Here is a 22,584-nt window from a genome sequence, read left to right on the forward strand (position 1 = left end):
TCGCTGTATCTCATCTTTCTTTCCCTCTCTTTATTTCACTTTCTGTACCTTATTTTACAAATAAATTAAATATTCATTACACACCCTGGTTCACCATCTGCATGTCTCAGCAAAGGATAAGGAGCCTGTGATGCTGCGTGATGGACTTTGTAAAGCGATATGTCATTTTTCACTATGTTACATAAATCATCAGAATGACAGCAATAACTCTGATAATCACAGGGTGTGTTTATTTACCAAAGTCCTTTATAGTTGTGGCAAGGCTTCCTTACCCTTGCACTCCAACCGCCTGCAATAAAGGGAAACATGCCACTTGCCTTCCTTCTCAACACAATTGTTGTAAATAGTCAGAGGTATATGATGCAGAAGTTTCTTACTGGGCCCACTCGATGAATGATGACATCCCTGACCTCCACCCATCCTTTTAATGACAGCACTTCAAACAAAGCCAATAACGCACTTCCAACATTGTCAAAATTGAAATTTCGCGGGTTGGCCCTGGAAAACACAATTGAGGTAATTTCCACAATTAATTCTCCCGTGTCTTCGGGTAACAGGAAAACAACTTGCATTGATGTCGCACCTTTAATGTGATAAACCATCCAAAGGTGCCTCGGAGGAGCCCGGTGGATGAATTGGGATGGGGGAAACAGAGTTTTGGAGGAGCTCCGGTTTATGGAAGACGAGACACGGGCCAGGAGGCTGGAGGCAACAGAGGGAAGGATGAGGGTTTCAGTAGTAGATGAGCTGAGACAAGAGCGTAGCTGGCCTATGATGCAGTCGGAAGCTCAAATCAGGGTTAAGTCAGACACCAAGATTACGGAAGGTCTAGTGTAGACTCACGCCGTGACCATGGAGAGAAATTGAGCTATTGATTGGGGAACAGAGTTTGTGTTGGACCCCCAAAAAACCATAATGGCTAAGAGCTGCTATGGAGTACCGACACTTTACCGAAAGGATATTTGAATGCTAACTATGGCTTGCATTTACATAGCAGCTTTACTGTTGTAAAACCTCGGAACGGGTGCTTCAGAGGAATAATTGACAAACGCGATCGACACGGTCACATTAAGGAACTGGTTCCCAAAAGGTTGGTCAATAAAAACGGCTTTAAGGAAAAGTTTAGAGGAGGAGAGGCACAGAAAGAGAGAGAGAAAGAGAGAGAGAGAAAGAGAGAGAGAGAAAGGTTCAGATCAGGAATTCCAGCAATTAGGGTCAAGGCAGCTGAAGCCACGACTGCCAATTGTCATGTGAGAGTACCTTTAAGAAATGGGTGTTTATCAAATAGCTGTAGTGATGTCAGAGTGTGGGTGGAGCTGGGCAGTCTGTCTGTATTACTTTCGCTTTGAGCCAGCAGCTAGAGGGTGTGTTTAGTTTCGTTTTGCAGACTGGGAGCTGCATCCAGCAAAACCAGGTGCAATTCGGATTTCTTTCTACATGAAAGTAATGTCTTCAAATCACTTTCTAATTTAAAAGTGATAACTGCTCTCAGTAGAGACTTTAAACCTGATGTCTGTGTTGGAGAGTATTTGTCGTATGGATGTTGCAAGGACAGATTATGGGTTACTTATAGAATATTGTATCTATTGGTGTTGATAGTTGTTAAGATGTTTACTGTGGGTTTATAAAGTGTTAACTGGATTCATAAATAAACATTGTTTTAATTTAAAAGTACTTCTGATCTCTGTTGCATCACACCTGTAAAGTAGGCCCTTGTGCTCCCCATAACCAAAATCTATTAAAGGTCATGGGTCAGGTGAACTCCATGATACACTTTGGAGTTCTCTAAACCCTGGCCCATAACAACAATGGCAGAGTGATTAAAGCTGGAGTTGCTCAAGAGGCCAGAATTGGAGGAGCATGGAGATGTGAGAGGATTGTCGGGCTGGACAAGATTACCGAGATCGGGAGGGGGTGAGGACAGGGAGGGGGGGTGAGGACAGGGTGGGATTTTGGAGCAAGGAGAAGAACTTCAAAATCGTGACGTTGTCAGGCCCGAGCTATTGTAGGTAAGTGAGCACAGCGAGTGACGAAGCTTTGTTGGGTACGATACTACTCAGAGTCTTTGGGAAAAGAATAGATGAGAGTGAGGTATTGCATTTTGGTAAGAAAAATAAAGAGGTCACATATCATTAGTGGAGGAGAAGAACAAAACGACCCAGGAAAGTAAGTACACATCTTATTAAAGTCACTGCACAAGTAAAATAGGCCAAGGAAGTAGCAAACTGAGCACTTGGGGTTTATTTATGGAGGGACAGAATTGGAATATAGAGGACGTTAGGATAAATTTGCATCAAACCTTGATTAGACCACACTTGGAGAGATGTGCACAGTTTTGGTTGTCATATCAAGGGAAGGATAGGGAATGCACTGGAGAGGGTGCAAGGTGCATTCGCAAGGATGATCGCAGAACTGACCCAACAGGCAAAGGTGATCTGGTTGGGGATTATTCCCCTTGTAAAGAGAAGACCGTGGCTGATTGAATCGAGGTCATTAAAAATACGAAAAGTCGTGGTGGAGTGGACAGGCGGAGAGATAATATTCCCACTTGTGACTCAGAGCAGAACCAGAGGGCATCAATACAAAACAGTCTCCAAGAAATCCAATCGGGAATTCTAGAGAAACGTCTTTATCCGGAGAGTGGTAGGAATGTGGAACTCGCTCCCACAGGGATCGGTTGAAGTGAATAGTGTAGATACATTTAAGGGGAGAACGAGAGAGGGTTAGATGGTTCAGATGATACAGTGAGATGAGGAAGGACAGCAGGAGGCTAGCATGGGCTGAATGGTCTGTCGCTACGCTGCATTTTCCATGCAAAAAATCAAATTTTACACTTGAGTAATAACGAGTGAAAGAGGAGCATCCCTTCACAAAACATTAAACTGATTGATGGAAAGACCGGCGTTTGTAACACTTTTAGCAACCTCAGCACCACCCCAAAGAGGTTTGCGGCCAATTAGATACCTCTTGAAATGTAAAAATAAAAGCAAAATACTTCAGATTCTGGAAATCGGAAATAAAAACCGAAAATGCTGGAAAAAGTCAGCAGGTTTGGCAGCATCTGTGCCGAGGGAAGCAGAGTTGACGTTTCAAGTCTGTTATACTTCTTCTTCAGAGCCCGTTTGAAGTGTAGTTGCTGCTGCAATGCACAAACACAGTAACCAATTATACACAGCAAGATCCCACAAACAGAAAGGTGTTGCGGTGATGTTAGTTTAGGGATGCACCTTGGTCAGGACATGGGAGAGGGGGGGGGGGGAAAGCATGAGAGAGTGGATCAGAAGTTGGGGGTAACATCTTATCCAAAAGATGACACCTGCGACAGTGCGGCACTCCCTCAGTACTGCACTGGAGAATCAACCTTAACATTGCGCTCAAGTCTCTGGAGTGAGATTTGAACCCACAACCTCCTGACACAGAGGTGAGCATACACAGTATGCAATCTGCCTGAAAGATCTGTAACCAGCAGTGACCCGTATAGATCCTCCGAGGCTGAATTTGTCTCGATTCCACCTGTGGCAGGTAATTTCCATAATTAGTGGAATGTCTGTAACATTTGTCTAGACTGAGAGTAGACGAAGATAAAGCTCGTCTGCTGTCTTGACCAAGGCAGAGACACAAGTTTGCACTTTTTCAGACAGACGCAGTAATGTAGTAATTCCTCCTCGGCAGCCAATAACTCTCCGTATCGCAGTGCACAAGTTCAGGTGAATGCGCCTGCAACAATCTCAGTCGCTCCATTCTAATCCTCTCAGCTCCGGCGAGTTATTTTAAATTGTGTCTCTCAGGTCAAGTTTTAACCATGATCCTTTGTCAGCTTCCTGACTAACAGATCCTGTCTCACTCTGCTCAGAGTATTCCTCAGGCGATTTCACTGATCACAAGCTAATCCTAATATTCCTTCACACTCTGCAAATCTTACCTCACCTGGGAAGGGGCTGTCTGTTGCCAGCTGCCTTGCGCATCACAAAGTGACTCGTAAAGGTGGGAGCATTTTCCTCACAGCAACATAAGATTAAGGCGAAGATTCAATTGAGGCAAAGTTATGAAAAAAGACATTGGGCGGGATTCTCCGCGCCCCCGCTGGGTCGGAGAATCCCGGGGGGGGGGGCGGTGTGAATCCTGGGATCACGCCGTGCCAGTCGGGGGCTGTGGCCCCCCCCCCCCCCCGGCAATTCTCCGGGCCCTGATGGGCCGAGCGGCCGTCCGATTTTGGCCAGTACCGCCGGCGTGAAATGGACATGGTCCCACATGGCGGGACCTGGATGGTAGGCTGGCTGGTCCGGTCCTTGGGGGGGTGTGGGAGGACCCGATCCTTGGGGGGGGGGACCCGGTCCCGGGGAGGGGGCCCCCATGGTGGCCTGGCCTGCGATTGGGGCCCACCGATCTGCGGGTGGGCCTGTGCCGTGGGGGCACTCCTTCCTTCCGCGCCGGCCTCTGTAGGGCTCCGCCATGGCTGGCGCGGTGAGGACCCCACTGCGCATGCGCCAGAACACACCTACCGGTCTGCGCATGCGCGGGCCCACGCCGGCTCTTCGGCGCCGATTGGCGCAGCGCCAACCCCTCCAGCGCCGGCCTAGCCCCCGAAAGTGCGGAGGAGTCCACAATTTCCGGGCAGCCCGATGCCAAAGTGGTTTGCGCCACTTTTTACTCTGGCGGGGGGCCATCCTGCCGATTATGGGAGAATCCTGCCCTGGGAAACCAGAGGACACAAATTGAGAGTAATGTGTAAAAGAACCAGAGAGAATACACGGGTAAAAACACAGAAGTGCAACGCTGTTTTTCTCTAATCCTTCAGAGGATGTGGGCATTGTTGGGCTGGGCCACCATTTGTTGCCCATCCCTAATTGTCCTTGAAATGAATGGCTGACTAAACCATTACAGAGGGGGCAGTTAAGAGTCAACCACGTTGCTGTGGGTCTGGAGTCACATGTAGGCCAGACCAGGTAAGGACGGCAGATTTCCTTCCCTAAAGGACATTTTTGTGAACCAGATGGTTTTTACAACAATTAATGGATAATATATGTCATTGGTGAGATGAGTTTTTATTCCAGATTATGTTAATTTAATTTAAATCCCACCATCTGCCACGATGGGATTTGAATCCAGGTCACCACAGCATTAACCTGGGCCTCTGGATTACTGGTCCAGTGACATTACGACTGTTCATGCTCCACATGAGCCTCCTCCTGCATCTCATCCTATCAGTATATCCTTCTATTCCTTTCTCCCTCATGTGTTTATGGCTCCTCCCCGTGTGTTTTTCTCTCCTCCTCAACTGTGTCCATGTGACAGAGAGTTTCACATTCACCCTCTTGGAAAAAATACAAACCTATGGACTCTGCCAGTCTCATCAAAAGCAGAAGTTAAACTTGAAGCCAAAGGGTTTACTGAAAGATTCATTGCAAATATAACTCTTGTTTAACCAGGGAGGCACGGTAGCACAGTGGTTAGCACTGTTGCTTCACAACTCCAGGGACCCGGGTTTGATTCCCGGCTTGGTTCACTGTCTGTGCAGAGTCTGCACGTTCTCCCCGTGTCTGCGTGGGTTTCCTCCGGTTGCTCCGGTTTCCTCCCACAAGTCCCGAAAGACGTGCTTGTTAGGTAATTTGGACATTCTGAATTCTCCCTCTGTGTACCCGAACAGGCACCGGAATGTGGCGACTAGGGGCTTTTCACAGTAACTTCATTGCAGTGTTAATGTAAGGGATGAATAATAAATGTTGGCTCAGCCAGCGACATCCACATTCTGTCAATTATTTATTTTTAAAAGTTGTCAATATTTGACCAAGCTATTGGCTATTTGCTCTAAAATCCCTTGCGTGTCTCGGAGTTTAATTTTGTGTTACAAAGCCCCTTGCGATGTTTTATCATGTTCCAGGTGCTCTGTAAGTTGTGGATGGGACTGAGGAAAGGAGAATGAACAGGTGGGTACATTAAACACCCTGAAGGGTGTTGCATCGAGAGGTGGGGTTTTTTCTGGAAACAGATTGGAGCAAAGCTGTGGAAGGGAGTTGAGAATTTCAAGTGGGTTGGTGTGACAAGGGAAATGTCTATGGATGTGATTTAAACGGATTTCCAGAGGCATTCAATAAAGTTCCACACAGTGGAAAAGCAGAGTACTGTGGATGTTGGAAAAATACAGCAGATCACGGCAGCATCTGTGGAAAGAAACAAAATTAATGATGGGAAAAGTGTATGAAATTAATGTTCGTGGAATTTAAGGCAAATTATTAACCTAGTTAAACAGTAGGAGAGGGAGAGTAGGGATAATGGGTATGGAGTCATTGGAAAGAATTGATAAGTGGCAGAGAGTGGGCTGCATGTTAGAACAGTGGTTAGCACTGTTGCTTCACAGCTCCAGGGACCCAGGTTCGATTCCCGGCTTGGGTCACTGTATGTGCGGAGTCTGCATGTTCTCCCCGTGTCTGCGTGGGTTTCCTCCGGGCGCTCCGGTTTCCTCCCACAAGTCCCGAAAGACGTGCTTGTTAGGTGAATTGGACATTCTGAATTCTCCCTCTGTGTACCCGAACAGGCGCCGGAATGTGGCGACTAGGGGATTTTCACAGTAACTTCATTGCAGTATTAATGTCAGCCTACTTGTGACAATAAAGACTATTATTATTAAAGTGGTGTCCCACAAACATCAACTATGTGTGACGTTAATTGCATTTCACAAGAGAGAGCCATTTGTCCAAGTTTGTCAATGGGTGGCACTGTTAATGGAAACAGAAGCAAAAAATGGCAACACATTGATAGATTACATGAGTGGGCAAAACTATGGCAGACGGATTTCAACCCAGGTATTAGAGTTATTTACTTCGGACCAAAAAGAAAATATCTGTGTCCACTTGTTATTAGTTTTGACCTCCCTTACTTGTACGGGAGGTCAAAACTAATAACCATAAATATAAGATAGGATTCAATAGGGAATTCAGGAGAAATTAATTTACTCAGAACATGCTTAGTTATCAATTAATAGCTCAATTAGTTGGACAGATGATCAATCATAATTCAGCCCTGATGGAAATGATTATTGAAAGTGCCTCATTGTTTTATTTTTAAAACATCCGACAATTGCAAACCCTGCAGTTAAATCTAATTGAGTTGGTGTCAGTCCAAACTGAGCCTTATCTTTATAATTCTGATCTTTTCCTTCTCATTCTGAACCCCTGAAAAGCATCGCAGGAAGACCATTCTGCCGAGCCGTGGTCCAATCCGGGTGCACACGAGCTGACAGGTTTCATTCGGAGATTTTCCTCTTTCGGCGAGTTTCTCTTCTCTGAAAGTGTTGCTATTACCTGGCCAACTTGCCGCTGAACCCCACCGCTGGTTACTTCTGGCCATGACTATCCCAAAGCACTCCCGGCTGCCCTCCCGTTTTCCACCTTCAGTAAACGTCGGCCCATCTACGACTCTGCTGAATGAGTGCTGGCAAGTTATGCAATCATGGGCAGCACGGTGGCGTAGTGGGTTAGCACTGCTGCCTCACGGCCCCGAGGTCCCAGGTTCGATCCCGGCTCTGGGTCACTGTCCGTGTGGAGTTTGCACGTTCTCCCCGTGTCTGCGTGGGTTTCACCCCCACAACCCAAAGATGTGCGGGCTAGGTGGATTGGCCACGCTAAATTGCCCCTCAATTGAAATTTAAAAAAATGTTATGCAGGGGCAGTAACGGCAGATCCCATCATCTAGACATTCAGAGAAGGACGCATCCAGCAGGGGTGACCAGATAGTGTTTGGCACTGAGACGTTTGGCTGATTCCTATTTTTCTCTCCAGCTTACTCAGCATTCTGCTGTGATCAAACATCTGCGCACTTGGTCTGGTCGAATAAAGATTGCAAGAGGCACCGAAGAAGGCGTAAAGAACATTTACAATGATGACAACAGAACTGAGACATCATAATCACAGAATCATAGAATTTACAGTGCAGAAGGAGGCCATTCGGCCTATCGAGTCTGCACCAGCCCTTGGAAAGAGCACCCTACCTAAGTCCATAACTCAACCCTATCCCCGTAACCCAGTAACCCCACCTAAACCTTTGGACACGAAGGGGCAACTTAACATGGCCAATCCACCTTACCCACGCACCTTTGGACTGTGGGAGGAAACCGGAGCACCCGGAGGAAATCCACGCAGACACGGGGAGAAAGTGCAGACTCCACACAGACGGTGACCCAGGCGGGGAATCGAACCTGGGACCCAGGGGTTGTGAAGCAACAGTGCTAATCACTGTGGTGCAGTGTCGCCGATCAAGAACGACTGGACGGGCTTGGGGACCTCTTCTGTCATTCAAAGAGATGGCTGGACAGTGATCAAATACAGGTCTTTATGAGAATGAAGTGGGCTGTGATAAGGTAGACGTAGAGAAGATGTTCCCACATGGAGCATGTCCGAAGTTGGGGGTCAGGAACACAAGATACCTACTAATAAACCAAAACCAAATAAGGAGAAACTGGTGGTTCGTATTCCAGAGTGTGGGAATGTGAAACTTGTTGAGTTGAGTAACATGGCTACATTGACGAAGAAGTGAAATAAGTACATGCCGATAGGGTGAGATGGAGTAGGGAGCTCATGTGGAACATAACCACCAGCACGGATGAGATGGCTTGTTACTGAGCCGTAAATTCTATGTCACTTTTATCAGTGGAGTCCTTCTATAAAAGACTTGACCTTGAGTTTATTTTAGATGTGTACTGCCTCGTGCCTCGCAGACTGTGTTAGTAACATTATAAACAGCACTTGTAGCTGCTGGGGACGCTGCTCTCCAACATCGCTGCACTCATTCAATTCTAACGTCTCAAGAATCTCCAATTTTAATCCCTCCACCATTCAGGTGTCTCTAGCCTAAGGTCTGAAATTGGCCCCTTAAACCTCCCAACTTCTCTTTCCTCCTTGAAGACATTCCTCAAAACTTACCTCTTTCGCCATGCTTTGGCCACCTGCCCTAATGTCTCCTCAGGTGGCCCAGTGTCACGTTTTGTCCGGTGACGCTCCTGTGAGGCGCTCTGGGATGTTATATAAATGCAAGCGCATGCTGTTGTTGTTGTTGATGATCACGGCAGTGCCACGGGGACAGCAGCTGAGCCACGAGCTCCCGGCAGCACTTCACAAGGAGAGAGGTGTTAGAGGCGGCATTCTGGGCTGTCACTGGGTAGGTATCGTGGCCAACATAAGAGGAGCGTTTCCAGACCCTCTGGGGGGAACATATGTCTATTCTTTCACCCAGAGATAGTGCTTCAAACAGAAGGGGAAGAAATCTAATCAGTAGACTTTTTAAAAACTGCTTTACTTTTTAAAAATGTCTCCGTGGCATATGGATGTCATTGGCAAGGCCGCCATTTGTTGTCCAGCCCCAAGTGCCCTTGGGGAGTTGTTACGAGTCAACCACATCGATCCTGGAGTCACATGTAGGCCAGAGCAGGTAAGGATGGCAGATTTCCTTCCCTAAAGGGCATTAGTGAACCGGATGGGTTTTTATGCTACAATTACTAAGACGTGCTTTCGATTCCAGCTTTTTGAAATCAATTGAATGTTAATTCCACCAGCTGGCACGGTGGGATTTGAACTGCAGCGCTCTTTCCTGAGCCAATGCATTTTTAATCCAGTGGCATTGTCACAACACCACCACCTCCAACTAGAGGAGCCGGGGCTGCTTTCCTTCGAGCAGAGAAGGTTAAGGGGAAGTTCTGAGAGAGTGAATGAGGAGAAACTGTTGAAACTGGCAACCGGGGGCGGCACGGTGGCGCAGTGGGTTAGCACTGCTGCCTCATGGCGCCGAGGTCCAAGGCTCGATCCCGGCTCTGAGTCACTGTCCTTGTGGAGTTTGTACATTCTCCCCGTGTCTGCGTGAGCCTCACCCCCCACAACCCAAAGATGATAAGGGTAGGTGGATTGGCCGCGCTAAATTTCTCCTTGATTGGAAAAAAAAAATTGGGTATTCTGAATTTATAAAAAAGAAAATTTTAAAACAAAACTGGCGAGAGGGTGAGTAGCCTTTCTGGTACGAGGTGCTCCGGAGAGTGAATGCTTCTAACTCGTGTGCTGAGGTTGGGCTGATACAGCTGAAGGTGGTTACAGGGCACACCTCACTGAGGGCGAGGATGAGCCGATTCTTTGAGGGGGTAGAAGATGTGTGTGACGTTGCGGGGGGGGGGGGGGGGGGGGGGCACGTGAAACTGGACCCGGGTCCCCGGGAGGGCCATATTTGGGGGTGTCAGACCAGCCGGGGTTGGAAACGGTGTGCGGAGGCAGATGTTGTAGCCTTCGCCTGGTGATCGCCCGAAGGCGGATCCTAATGGGTTGGAGAGCAGCCTCTCCACCCTGTGCCCTGGTGGCGGGGGGGACCTGTTGGAATTCTTGACCTCTTGAGAAGGTTAAGTTTGAACTGAGGGAAGGATGGAGGGGTTCTACAATTCATGGGCATTATTCATTATGTACTTTCACGAACTGGATAACATCGAACATTAGTTGGGGCGCTGTGTGAGTGGGAGGGTTGGGGGGGAGGGGGGCTGTGTGTGTTAATGGTGACTAGGGTGATTCCTGACTCCTTTTTGTCATTTGTTTGTTGTGAACATGCGGGCTGATGTTTGGGGTTTTGGTGGGAAGATGGGATCGTTATGATAGGGGGATGACATATTTGTACTGATTATTGTTTATTGTTGGTGGGTGTAAATTTGACAGAAAATGTGAAAAAGGAGAATAAAATATTTTTTAAAAAGAGGTGAGTAACTGAGGATGCAGCATTGGCAAAAAAGCAGAGGGTGGGGAGAGGGGGTGGTGGGAGAGGGGGGTGGGGAGAGGGGGTGGTGGGGAGAGGGGGTGGTGGGGAGAGGGGGAAGGGGGGTGGTGAGGAATGGGGCGAGGGGGTGGGGGGAGAGGGGGTGGGGAGAGGGGAGGGTGGGGAGAGGGGGGTGGGGAGAGGGGGTGGGGAGGCAGGGGAGTGGGGAGAGAGAGGGTGTGGGTGGGGAGAGGGAGAGGGGTGGTGGGGAGGGGGTGGGAGGAGAGGGGGTTGGTGGGAGAGTGGGTGGTGGGGAGAGAGGGGTTGGTGGGGGGTGGGGAGAAGGGGGGGTGCGAGAGAGAGTGTTGGTGGGGGGTGGGGGAAGAGGCGGGGGTGGGGAGAGGGGTGGTGGGAGTGAGGGGGAGGGGGGTGGGGGAGAGGGGTTGGGAGATGGGGTGGTGGGCGCGAGGGGGTGGGGAGAGGGGAGAGGGGGGTGGGGAAGAGGGGGTGGGGAGGGGGTTGGAGATGGGAGTGGGTGGGGAGAGGGCGGGGTGGGGAGAGGGGTTGGTGGTGGTAGAGGGGGGTGGTGGGGAAGAGGGGGTGGGGAGATGGGGGTGGGTGGGAGAGGGGGGGTGGGGAGAGTGGGGGGGGGAGAGGGGGGGTGGGGAGCAGGGGGGTGGGGAGAGGGAGTGAGGAGGGGAGGAGAGGGTGGTGGGAGCGGGGGGGTTGGGAGCGGGGGTGGGGAGGGGGTGGTGGGGAGAGGGGGTGGGTGGGTGGAGAGGGGGTGGTGGGGAGAGGGGGGTGGGGAGAGTGGGGTGGGGAGGGGGGTGAGAGAGAGGATGGTGGGGAGAGGGGGGTGGGGAGAGAGGGGGTGGTGGGGAGAGGGGGGTGGGGAGAGGGGGGTGGGGAGAGGGGGAGGAAGGGGAGAGGGGGGTGGGGAGAGGGGGGTGGGAGGGGGGGGAGAGGGGGTGGTGGGTGAGACGGGGGGTGGGGAGAGGGGGTGGTGGGGAGAGGGGGGTGGGGAGAGGGGGGTGGGGGAGAGGGGTTGGTGGGGAGAGGGGGGTGGGGAGAGGGGGTGGTGGGGAGAGGGGGTGGGGAGGGGGAGGAGGGTTGGGGAGAGGGGGGTGGGGAGGGTGGGGTGGGTAGAGGGGGGTGGGGAGGGGGTGGGGAGAGGGGGGGGGGGAGAAAGGGGGTGGGGAGAGGGGGGTGGGGAGGGGGGTGGTGGGGAGAGGGGGGTGGTGGGGAGAGAGGGTGGTGGGGAGAGGGGGGGGGGAGGGGGGTGGGGAGAGGGGGGTGGGGAGGGGGGGGGGGGAGAGGGGGGGTGGGGAGGGGGGATGGGGGGGGGAGAGGGGGGTGGGGAGGGGGGGTGGGGAGAGGGGGGTGGGGAGGGGGAGGGTGGGGAGAGGGGGGTGGGGAGGGGGGGGTGGGGAGAGGGGGGTGGGGAGGGGGGGTGGGGAGAGGGGTGGGGAGAGGGGGGTGGGGGGTGGGGAGAGGGGGTGGGGAGGGGGGGAGGGGGGGGGGGAGGGGGGAGGGAGGGGGGGGGGGGGGGGGTGGGGAGGGGGGGTGGGGAGAGGGGGTGGGGATGGGGAGGAGGGGGGTGGGGAGAGGGGGTGGGAGGGAGGGGGGGAGAGGGGGGGGGGAGGGGGTGGGGGAGGGGGGTGGGGAGAGGGGTGGGGAGGGGGAGGAAGGTTGGGGAGAGGGGGGGGATGGGGGGGAGAGGGGGTGGGAAGGGGGGGGAGAGGGGGTGGGGAGGGAGGGGGGAGAGCTTGCACAACACGCTGTGATCTGAAAGACGCTGCCTGAAGCAGTCCGGCCTGTTACAATGTTCAACACAGCCCATCATCCCCAAATAAGGCATTTTCCATCCTTCAGGACTCAACATTGAGTTCAGCAACTTCATAATATGAATTTCTGTCATTTCTTTTGTATTTTTTCCCCCCAGTGTCAGTCTGTATCTTTGATGTGGAGATGCCGGCGTTGGACTGGGGTGAGCACAGTAAGAAGTCTTACACCAGGTTACAGTCCAACAGGTTTGTTTCAAACACGAGCTTTCATACCTCTCCATTCACCTGAGGAAGAAGCTGCGCTCCGAAAGCTCGTGTTTGAAACAGACCTGTTGGACTTAACCTGGTGTTGTAAGACTTCTTAGTCTGTATCTTGTTCTCCTGTTTTTTGCTTTCAGACAGTGCTGACCTTTGTTCTGCTATTAACACCGACTCTGGAGCAGTGCTTTGTTCCTTTATTACTCCCATTACCGCCCCCTTTTGCCTTATGTTCCATGGACGCACGGTGGTTAGCACTGCTGCCTCACAGCGCCAGGGACCCGAGTTCGATTCTGATCTCGGATGATTGTCTGTGTGGAGTTTGCACATTCTCCCAATGTCTACGTGGGTTTCCTCTGGGTGCTCCAGTTTCCTCCCACAGTCCAAAGATGTACATTTTAGGTAGATTGGCCGTGCTAAATTGCCTCTTATAATAATCACTTATTTTCATAAGTAGGCTTCAATGAAGTTACTGTGAAAAGCCCTAGTTGCCACATTCCGGCGCCTGTTCGGGGAGGCCAATACGGGAATGAACCCGCGCTGCTGGTCTTGTTCTGCATACAACCCAGCTGTTTAGCCCCACTGTGCTAAAGCAACCCCTAGTGTCCAAAAATTAGGTGGGGTTACGGGGATAGGGTAGGGGATTGGGCCGATGGAGGGTCAGTGCAGATGTGATGGGCCGAATGGGCTCCTTCTGCTCTGTAGGGATTGTACGAATATTAACTTTCAAACAACTCAGGAAATTATTTTTCAGGTCTAAGGGGAAAGAGCAATGTGGAGTGGGATGAATTGGATAACAATTTCAAAGAGCTAGAACAGGCATGAATGGGCTGAATGGGCTCCCTCTGTGCATGGATCCTAGAATTTAATGAGGACTGATATTAAGTGAGTTACGTAACTGCTCTTTAAAAAGTGGAAAGTTTATTTCTATTGTGTGTTTATGTATGTACTATATTTTTTTCATGTATGGAACGATCTGTACACACAGCAATACTTTTCACTGTACCTCAGTACACGTGACAATAAACAAATCCAAATTCAAGTTGTAGCAAGTGGATGGAAGATCCAATGACAGAAATAAAAGTGTGATTTGTTTTTAAGAAAAGTTTCAATCATAGAATCATAGAATTTACAGTGCAGAAGGAGGCCATTTGAGTCTGTACCGGCTCTTTTGAAAGAGCACCCTACCCAAGCCCACACCTCCACCCTATCCCCATAACCCAGTAACCCCACCCAACACTAAGGGCAATTTTGGACACAGGGCAATTTAGCATGGCCAGTCCACCTAACCTGCACATCTTTGGTCTGTGTGAGGAAACCGGGGCACCCGGAGGTAACCCACGCACACACGGAGAGGACGTGCAGACTCCGCACAGACAGTGACCCAAGCCGGGAATCGAACCTGGGACCCTAGAACTGTGAAGCAATTGTGCTAACTCAGGATGCTACCGTGCTGCCCACCATTAGTAGCATACCTCCAAATTTCTCAATAATTAGCATAACGTTTGTTTTCCACCCACTTTTTCTAGCCTTGCTGTATCGATGCCATTTCCCGATGCACTTGATCTTTGTTTTTTTCCTTTGAACTTACCAAACTCGAGGCACCCAAAAGCCGGGCTTTTTCTCTCCCGCTTTTAACTTGAGGTTGAGGTCCTTTGAAACGCTGACATTGATCCTGAACATGCCGTGACAGAGCTCCTAGAATCCACAACATGTCACAATAACCGTGTGCAAAATATTCAAAGATTTATTTCCATTATTCAAGTAAATCAAACACAGATAAAACAATGGATATAAATAACTTCACTAAAGACCACCCAGTGTGTCACTTATTTCAAAAATATTCCTCCTCTTAAACATTTAAAAGTTTAAAGTCGGGTTGTTCATGTTGCGATGAATGTAGGCATTTCAGATAAATTGCATTATCGGTACTTGGTGCAGTAAGGGTTAAAAACCTGGGCTAGTGTGTGTGACTGCTGCTGTCATGTTTTAAAGGATTCTGGTTTGAAAGGTTTTGGGTGCAATTAAAGCATCGTAAAAGGTCGGGCTAATGGATTTTTGTTTGGATTAAAGAGGGTTCCCTGTGAAGTATTTAATTAGAGTCCTCTTGTGTTGATGGTAAGATGATGGCACTAATGGGAGGAGCTAGAGTACCAGGCATTTTAGCAGAGAAACAGAGATTGTTCAGTTCGTAAACGGAAGTCAAACCATGAAGACAGTTTCTGAAGACTTCAGAGACCCTGCGCTGTCAAGACAGGATTCAGGTCTCTCTCTTCAAACCGTCTCAAAGGGCATCTCTTAAGCCAGCATGCCTGGGTCTGCTAACTGCATTTCAAAGTGGATTGAGAGCTGATATGTTTGAGTGGGAATAAAGATAGCAGTTAAGGGTTATTGTGCCACTGTACGGAATTAACATTGCTTAAGCGGTAATTGTGAGCTATTTTGTGATGTGATGTTAAGATACTTTAATGCTGTGTTAGTAATAAAGTTTGTTTTCATAAACCATATGCTATTTTGTGTGAAATCTCTCCTAGAGCAAAGGAATCCTTTCCTCACAGTCTGACAAATTAAAATAAGTATTGGGGTTTCTGTCCGGTGTCCCAGCCACTGTTGGGGTCTGGTCTGAGATTGTAACAATGTGAACATAATTTGCCTGCGATGCGCAACGTGCAGTGCAACGGCATCGTACTGCGACAGTATCTACCACATATTGCAATAGAGTTTGAGTCTATGACCCAAGGGCGGGACCTAATAACCGGAGCCAGAGTGAAATTGGAAGCACCACTTCACAAAAATGGTGGTAGAAGTTCAGATTGTTCTTCCTCAAATCCAACCGAGGATCAGTTGCTCGTTTTCAACCTGAGATGAATCGATGGTCAGTCAAAGCTGTTGAAGGATGCGGGGCAATGGTTGGTATATGGAATCAGTTCGCGGATAGCCATAATCTCACTGACTGCTGGACCATGGGCTATATTTTAGAGAAGGATGGGGTTGGGGGGGGGGGGGGGGGTTATACCGCTCACTCGTCCCTCAGTCTCTGGTTGGAATGTTGGTGCTGAGCTGACTGAGCTGACTGAGCTGACTGAGCTGACTGAGCTGACTGAGCTGACTGAGCTGACTGACGTTAGAGCAGGCCGCCTCACGGACATAACGCACTCTGGGCGGCCTTGGGTAGGTGAGAATGTGACTTACGCCCGACGCCCCCTCAGAGAGATGAGGTCCTGCCCTCGAGAACTGGCCGGCCGGCAGTTTCAGCAAACCCCGGATCTCGGCAGTGAGCACTGCGGGGGCTGCATGTGGGCCCCAGGGTGCAGCGACGTCTGTCGGGGGATACGTCATGGGGAGGGGGTCAGGGAGCCAAGGAAGAGGGGGATGGGGGGGGGGGGCGGTTGGGCGTGTGGTTGATGTTTGGTGATCATCTGGGAAGTGTGGGAGGGGTAGTGGAGGCTCCCTCCGAAATGCAGAGGCACCCCCGAGAGATGCACCCCCTCCTTTCAATCCAGCATTTTAACCAGTTTGGTTAAAAGGAGCAGCACGGTGGCGCAGTGGTTAGCACTTCTGCCTCACGGCGCCAAGGTCCCAGGTTCGATCCCGGCTCTGGGTCACTGTCCGTGTGGAGTTTGCACATTCTCCACGTGTATGTATGGGTTTCGCCCCTAAAATCCAAAGATGTGGAGACTAGGTGGATTGGCCACGCTAAATTGCCCCTTAATTGGAAAAAATTAATTGGGTACTCTAACTTTATAAAAAAAAGAAAAGAAACAGCCATCCACTCCCACCTCACTGCCCCGTGCCAGCCATATTATAACACGGGCTGCATAATAGAACATAGAACATAGAACATAGAACAGTACAGCACAGAACAGGCCCTTCGGCCCTCAATGTTGTGCCGAGCCATGATCACCCTACCCAAACCCACATATCCACCCTATACCCGTAACCCAACAACCCCCCCCTTAACCTTACATTTATTAGGACACTACGGGCAATTTAGCATGGCCAATCCACCTAGTTTTGGGTTAATTGGGCAGGCCGTTGATTTCAGAGTGCAACCATGTACTGTTTTGTGGGGAAGGGTACGGGTGTGAGGGGTAATGTGGTGGGCAAGGCACCCACAATATTCAATGTGCCACGGCTCCACTGTGAGAGAAAACCAACAGTTCTCATTCATCGCAGCCCCGCGATTAAAAAGAATTGTAGTTGTTATAGAGTAGACGCAAAAAGAAATTAGATCAACCACCATAAATAAGGAGGACCATGACGGAGGGATTCGGTTTGAAGGATTGTTTTTTACGGAGGAGGGACCAGCTCTTCTCCTGTGAAAGGCGTCACTGGAGACGGCTGCAAAAATTGCCCAAACAAGAGGTGAGAATATTTGGCAGGGAGCGAGTTTTGACTGTCTTAGACTGGCCCAGTGACAAGAGCAATTACATTCCCCGTGGCACCAAGGAGCAGATGGGGCTCAGTGGGGTTCCCCAATGCTAACGCTAGCGTGGCATGTCTATTCCCGTTCTTCATTAATTAAAAAGGGATGTCTTCCTGGGCTCCGCATCAAATATCAATTTCTCAAGAAGAAGGAAAAGACGGTAATTAACGAGTGACATGGCGCACAGCACCAAAGGCATCCCAGAGATTCACAATGGGGTTCATTGCAAATTGACTAACCCTGAAAGTTTTAATTCACTGACTTGAAAAGTTGCACATTTCAACAAGTTTAAACAGGTCGATGGGCAATTAGGCGACTGAAGCATGGAAAGCAACCTTGATTTGCAACCAAATATCAAACATTTCTGGACTGGTGACGATCTTGATAAGTGTCATCGCGAGTACCAACGGCCAGCCTCTGCTTGTGACCTTGATATTGTGCTCGGCTGAAAAGAAAACAGCTTCAAAGAGTCTCTTTCGCCAGTCCTTGCCCTCAGGAAACAAACTGGGATGAGCTCAAACAAATTTACAGTCGACGAAGGAAGATGGAGTTTCATGATCAGTTTAATGATGATAAATCTCTTACCCTGCGGGTGATGTGGGGGTCATTGCACTTTGCAAGTTTTCCAGCAAAAAGCTGTACACCAAAGCTGGCAAAGACTAGCATCAACGTCAACAACAGGATTGAGACCTGAAAAAGGAATCGGCAAAAGGATTAACGTGGCCTCATAATTCAACTTAAATTCAACATAACTTTCCAAAAAGAGCTATCAGACAGACACTGAGGTCAGATTGCAAAGCGTAAACATCACACAAACAGGCCTTCGGCCCATCTAGTCCTTGCTCCACTTGAGGCTCCTAACATCTTTCCCCATCTGAACCTATCATTGTAACCCCACTATTCCTCTCTCCCGCATACGTCTGTCGAGCTTGCCCTTAAATGTGTCTGCACCGTTCATTCCAACACTCCCCCGTGGGAGCCAGCTCCACATTCTCACCACACTCTCTGGCTGAAGACGCTTCCGCCGAATTCCCGATTGCATGGCTTGGTGACCTCAATTTCGGCTCTTCCCCCACGAGGGGAAACGTTCTCTCCGTATCCACTAAATCAAAACCTTTCACTGTTGTGAAGACCTTGATTAGGTCATTGCCGCGTGTAAAGGAAACATTTGAAGGGCGATGGGGACAGGACAGAGGCTGTCATGAAATCTTGTTTTGTCACTCTTACGGGCTGGTCACTGGGAAATTGATCTCTCTTTGTAAACGTTGGCAATCCCCATGGGGGTGTCAGGAAGTACGTCTTCCCACAAAGGGGAGTGTAAAAGAAATCCGGAACTCGTTCCACCCACCCCCCTGCAAAGCTGTTGAGTCTGGGGGTCAACTGAAAATTGCAAAACTGAGATGGATAGATTTTTAAGGGGTAAGGGGGTTAAGGGTTATGTAACCAGGGGGAGAGATGGAGTTACAATAAAGACCAGTCATGATCTGATTGAATGGTGGAACAGGCTTGAGGGGCTGAATGGCCTCCTCCTATTATTACATAGAAACATAGGGCGAATTTAATGGAAAAACTTCTGGGCGCGATCTTACGGCTGCGCTGCACTGGGAAAGCATCTCGCCGCGGAGCAGCGTGGCCAGTGGAAGCCGGGAGACCCCGTTCCCGGCATCCACCCGGTTCGCAACGCCTCGCGAGATTCAGCGCAATGGGGTGTCCCTGTGGGTTCCCCCCCCCCCACACCGCCTTCCAGGCCACCCCCCCTCCAGGACCCCCACCTGTCACCCCCCCTCCAACCTCCCAGAGGCCCCTACTTACTTGCCATGCACACCTCCCCCCCCCACACATTTCAAAACCCCCTCTCCACCCTCCTTTCATGGGCATGCCCCCTCCCCGCCCGCCCCTCCCCAGGCACTGGCCCTTGGCAGTGCCACTCTGGCACCTGGGCACCCAGGTGCTGCCACCTGGGAAGTGCTCCTGCCAGCTTGGCAGTGCCAGAGTGGCAGTGCCAAAGTTCTCTCATTCCAGGAAGAGGGCCAGTGAGCCACTCTGCACTATCCCTGAACATCCAGGGGTCTCTGATACCCCAGGATAACCCCCCCCCCCCCCCCCCCCCCCCCCGGGTGCCATTCCTCCTCGTCCACATTTGTGTGGGGCAGCACTGAACGGTGCCCGGCTGCTGCCTCCTTGGGGAGGGTGGCAGCTCCATGGGGCCGGGAGATATTGGGTGAAGTCGTCTTAGTAGGTTTAAATGCTTACTTAGGCGCGCGCCGTTTGGTCAGGTCCATTTTGAATGTGATTCTGATTCTGCCACCTCACGGGACCTGTGTAGATCCGGCGTGGCGCGAAAGCTGCCGGGAAGCCCGTCAGAGGCCGTTCCCGGGATCTACCGGCCGAGTTGTGCTCTCGCTCGAGCACAACGCGGCTACAAATTTGTGCCCACAGAAACTAGGAGGAGTAGGCCATTCGGCCCCACGAGCCTGCTCTGCTGTTCAACCTGATCATGGCCAATTCTATGATACAATAGTGCTGCAGTTTAATGTACAAAAAAGTGTTACGTATATGGCTGCTTACCAGAAATATCTCTTTGAAACCGCTAAACAGCTCCCGTAAAACTTTCCTCATCTGAGGAACTAACTTGAATATTCGTAGCGGCCTTAGACAGCGGAGCATCATCAGAAGCTGGGCCCCGGACTTGGCGGGAACATTATGTGGCATCCACCACAGGAAGATCAAACTTTGCTAAATAACAGGGCAAAAAAGAAGTGCAATGAAAGTGAGAAAATGTCACAAACACAAAAACAAAAAGCTGCAGGACGTGAATGCTGAGACCAATCCTGCAGGCCAAAACATGCTCAAATTCTCAACATGATCTCCCAGAAGTGAGACTCTGCACTGAACACACAAATATGGACATGGTGGCACAGTGGGCAGCACAGCGGTGCGACATTATGTGCAATGTCTGGCACATTAAGAGTTAATGTGATACTGTATTCTACCACCAGATGGAGCTGGGGAGCAGACCTATCAAAGGGAATGTTGCCTCTCAAACCTCTGGGAGAGTGTAGTGGGAGAGCAGATCGTGAACAGAGAGTCTAGAGAGAGTTAGAGAGATAGCATGTTAGAGACAGTATTTAGTTATGGTGTAGATAGTAATTGCATTACCTAGTGTTGCTAGCAATAGGAATAGTGTTCGAAATGTATTGAGAGTAGTGTAATAAAATAAGCGTTGTTAATTTAACACAGCTTTGTGGTTTTTTTGTGCACACTACAACCTTTATCCATTCTGTGTTTTACAAACACAAAGAACACCACAGGTGGCACAGTGGTTAGCACTGCTGCCTCCCAGCGCCAGGACCCGGTGCGGCACAGTGGTTAACACTGCTGCCTCACAGCGCTAGGACCCGGTGCGGCACAGTGGTTAGCACTGCTGCCTCACAGCGCTAGGACCCGGTGCGGCACAGTGGTTAACACTGCTGCCTCACAGCGCTAGGACCCGGTGCGGCACAGTGGTTAACACTGCTGCCTCACAGCGCTAGGACCCGGTGCGGCACAGTGGTTAGCACTGCTGCCAGGACAAGGTGCGGCACGGTGGCACAGTGGTTAGCATTGCTGCCTCACACCGCCAGGACAAGGTGCGGCACGGTGGCACAGTGGTTAGCATTGCTGCCTCACAGCGCCAGGACCCGGTGCGGCACGGTGGCACAGTGGTTAGCACTGCTGCCTCACAGCGCCAGGACCCGGTGCGGCACGGTGGCACAGTGGTTAGCACTGCTGCCTCACAGCGCCAGGACCCGGTGCAGCACGGTGGCACAGTGGTTAGCACTGCTGCCTCACAGCGCCAGGGACCTGGGTTCAGTTCCTTCGGGTGCTCCAGTTTCCTCCCGCTAACCAAAGCTTTGCAGGTCAGGTGGATTGGCCATGATCAATTGCTCCCTAGTATGCGAGGTTGTGCAGGTTAGGTGAGGTTGTGGAGATCGGGTGAGGGAGTGGGCGAGTGTGCAGTTCTCTTTCAGAAGGTTGGTATAGGCCCGATGGGCCAAATGGCCTCCTTCTGCACTGTTGGGATTCGATGATTCTTTCCAGAACAGAAACAGGCCGTTCTTCCCAACTGGTCCGTGCTGGTGTTTATGCTCCACACCAGCCTCCTCCCTCACCCCCTTCATCTGAGCCTATCAGTATACTCATCTCTCCATTTTTCTCTCATGTGTTTACCCAGTTTCCGTTTAAATGTATCGATACCATTTACCTCAAACCATTCCCTGTGGGAGCGAGTTCCACATTCTCACCGCTCTCTGGGTTTTTGGTGTTTTATAAAGGGATACGGCGTGGGGAAGTGCTGAGGGTTTTGGCCAAAGGTGTTATCATGACCGGTAGGGGCTTGGAGGGCCGAAGGGCCTGTTCCTATGCTGTATTGTTCTTTGTTCCACAGAAATCTCTCCTGAACTCGCTATTGGATTTGTTTTAACGTTTATATTCCTTAGTTCTGATGTCTATTCTATCGAAACCTTTCATAATTTTATAGGCCTCCCTATCAGGTCATAACTAGAGATTGTGAAAGGAAAGATTCTCAACATTCTTTCCTGATAGTTGTAGCCACTCAGCACTGGTGTAACCTTTGTGAATCTTTTACACATCTTCTCGAGAGCTTCAACATCCTTTTGTAATCTGGGCAGCAGACAGGCGGACGGCACTAGGGATGTGCACACATCAGTGCTTTGTCCTTTATTATCTCTTCAGTTAACTTTTGTGGGAGCTGCTATATTCACTGCGCATTGCCTCTCCCTGTGAGATCTCAATAGATGGCCTTGGAAACTTTGCTTTTAAATGGGCGATACAGGATCTGAAAGGCTTACAAGGTAAATAAAGATGTCCATCACTCCTCCGAAATCCCGGATGACAGCTGTGGGTGTGAAGAATAGGCCGTCCGCCAAGATCTTTAGATTCAGCTCAATGCTCATGAAAATGACAAAGACGTATTCAGCGATCTGGAACGCAAGACACACCAATAAGTGTAAAGGCACGCAAAATAAAATGCAAATCGCACTTCATCAAATAAGACTGGTTGCTAATCAGGAGGGCAGAAGTGTGAGATAATTGGCAAAATATCGGAGGCTTGGGGGGGGGGGGGGGGTGGGGGGGAAGGGGGGGGGTGGCGGTGGAGGAAGGGATGAGGGAAATGTGTTTAACACGGCAAATAGTTGCGATCTGGAAGGCGTTGCCTGTAAGGGCGGTGGAGGAGAATTCAATGATAACTTTCAGAAGGGTGGCTGGACGAAAGCTTGAAAAGAGAAAGGGCACTGAGAGGGCCGCGGGGAAAGGGCAGAGGAATTAAACTGATTGGGCACCTCCTTGACGTGAGCCAGCACAGGCGATAATGGGCCAAATGGCCTCCGCTTACGC

General features: G+C 50.3%; 1 protein-coding gene across 5 annotated transcripts in view; it reads right to left on the minus strand.

Annotated features, from left to right (window-relative positions):
• Positions 1-22,584, minus strand: part of nalcn (sodium leak channel, non-selective) — a 259,921-nt gene that overhangs the window by 52,465 nt on the left and 184,872 nt on the right. For all 5 annotated transcript variants that reach the window (XM_038818429.1, XM_038818427.1, XM_038818428.1 and 2 more), the window contains 5 exons: positions 22,038-22,169; positions 19,756-19,923; positions 17,773-17,877; positions 14,353-14,459; positions 378-498 (listed from right to left, as the gene is read on the minus strand). In XM_038818429.1, coding sequence (XP_038674357.1) covers positions 378-498; positions 14,353-14,459; positions 17,773-17,877; positions 19,756-19,923; positions 22,038-22,169 — 633 coding nt within the window. The remainder of the gene's footprint in view (positions 1-377; positions 499-14,352; positions 14,460-17,772; positions 17,878-19,755; positions 19,924-22,037; positions 22,170-22,584) is intronic.

This window comes from Scyliorhinus canicula, chromosome 14 (genome assembly GCF_902713615.1).
Source record: "Scyliorhinus canicula chromosome 14, sScyCan1.1, whole genome shotgun sequence".
NCBI classification, from domain to species: domain Eukaryota; kingdom Metazoa; phylum Chordata; class Chondrichthyes; order Carcharhiniformes; family Scyliorhinidae; genus Scyliorhinus; species Scyliorhinus canicula.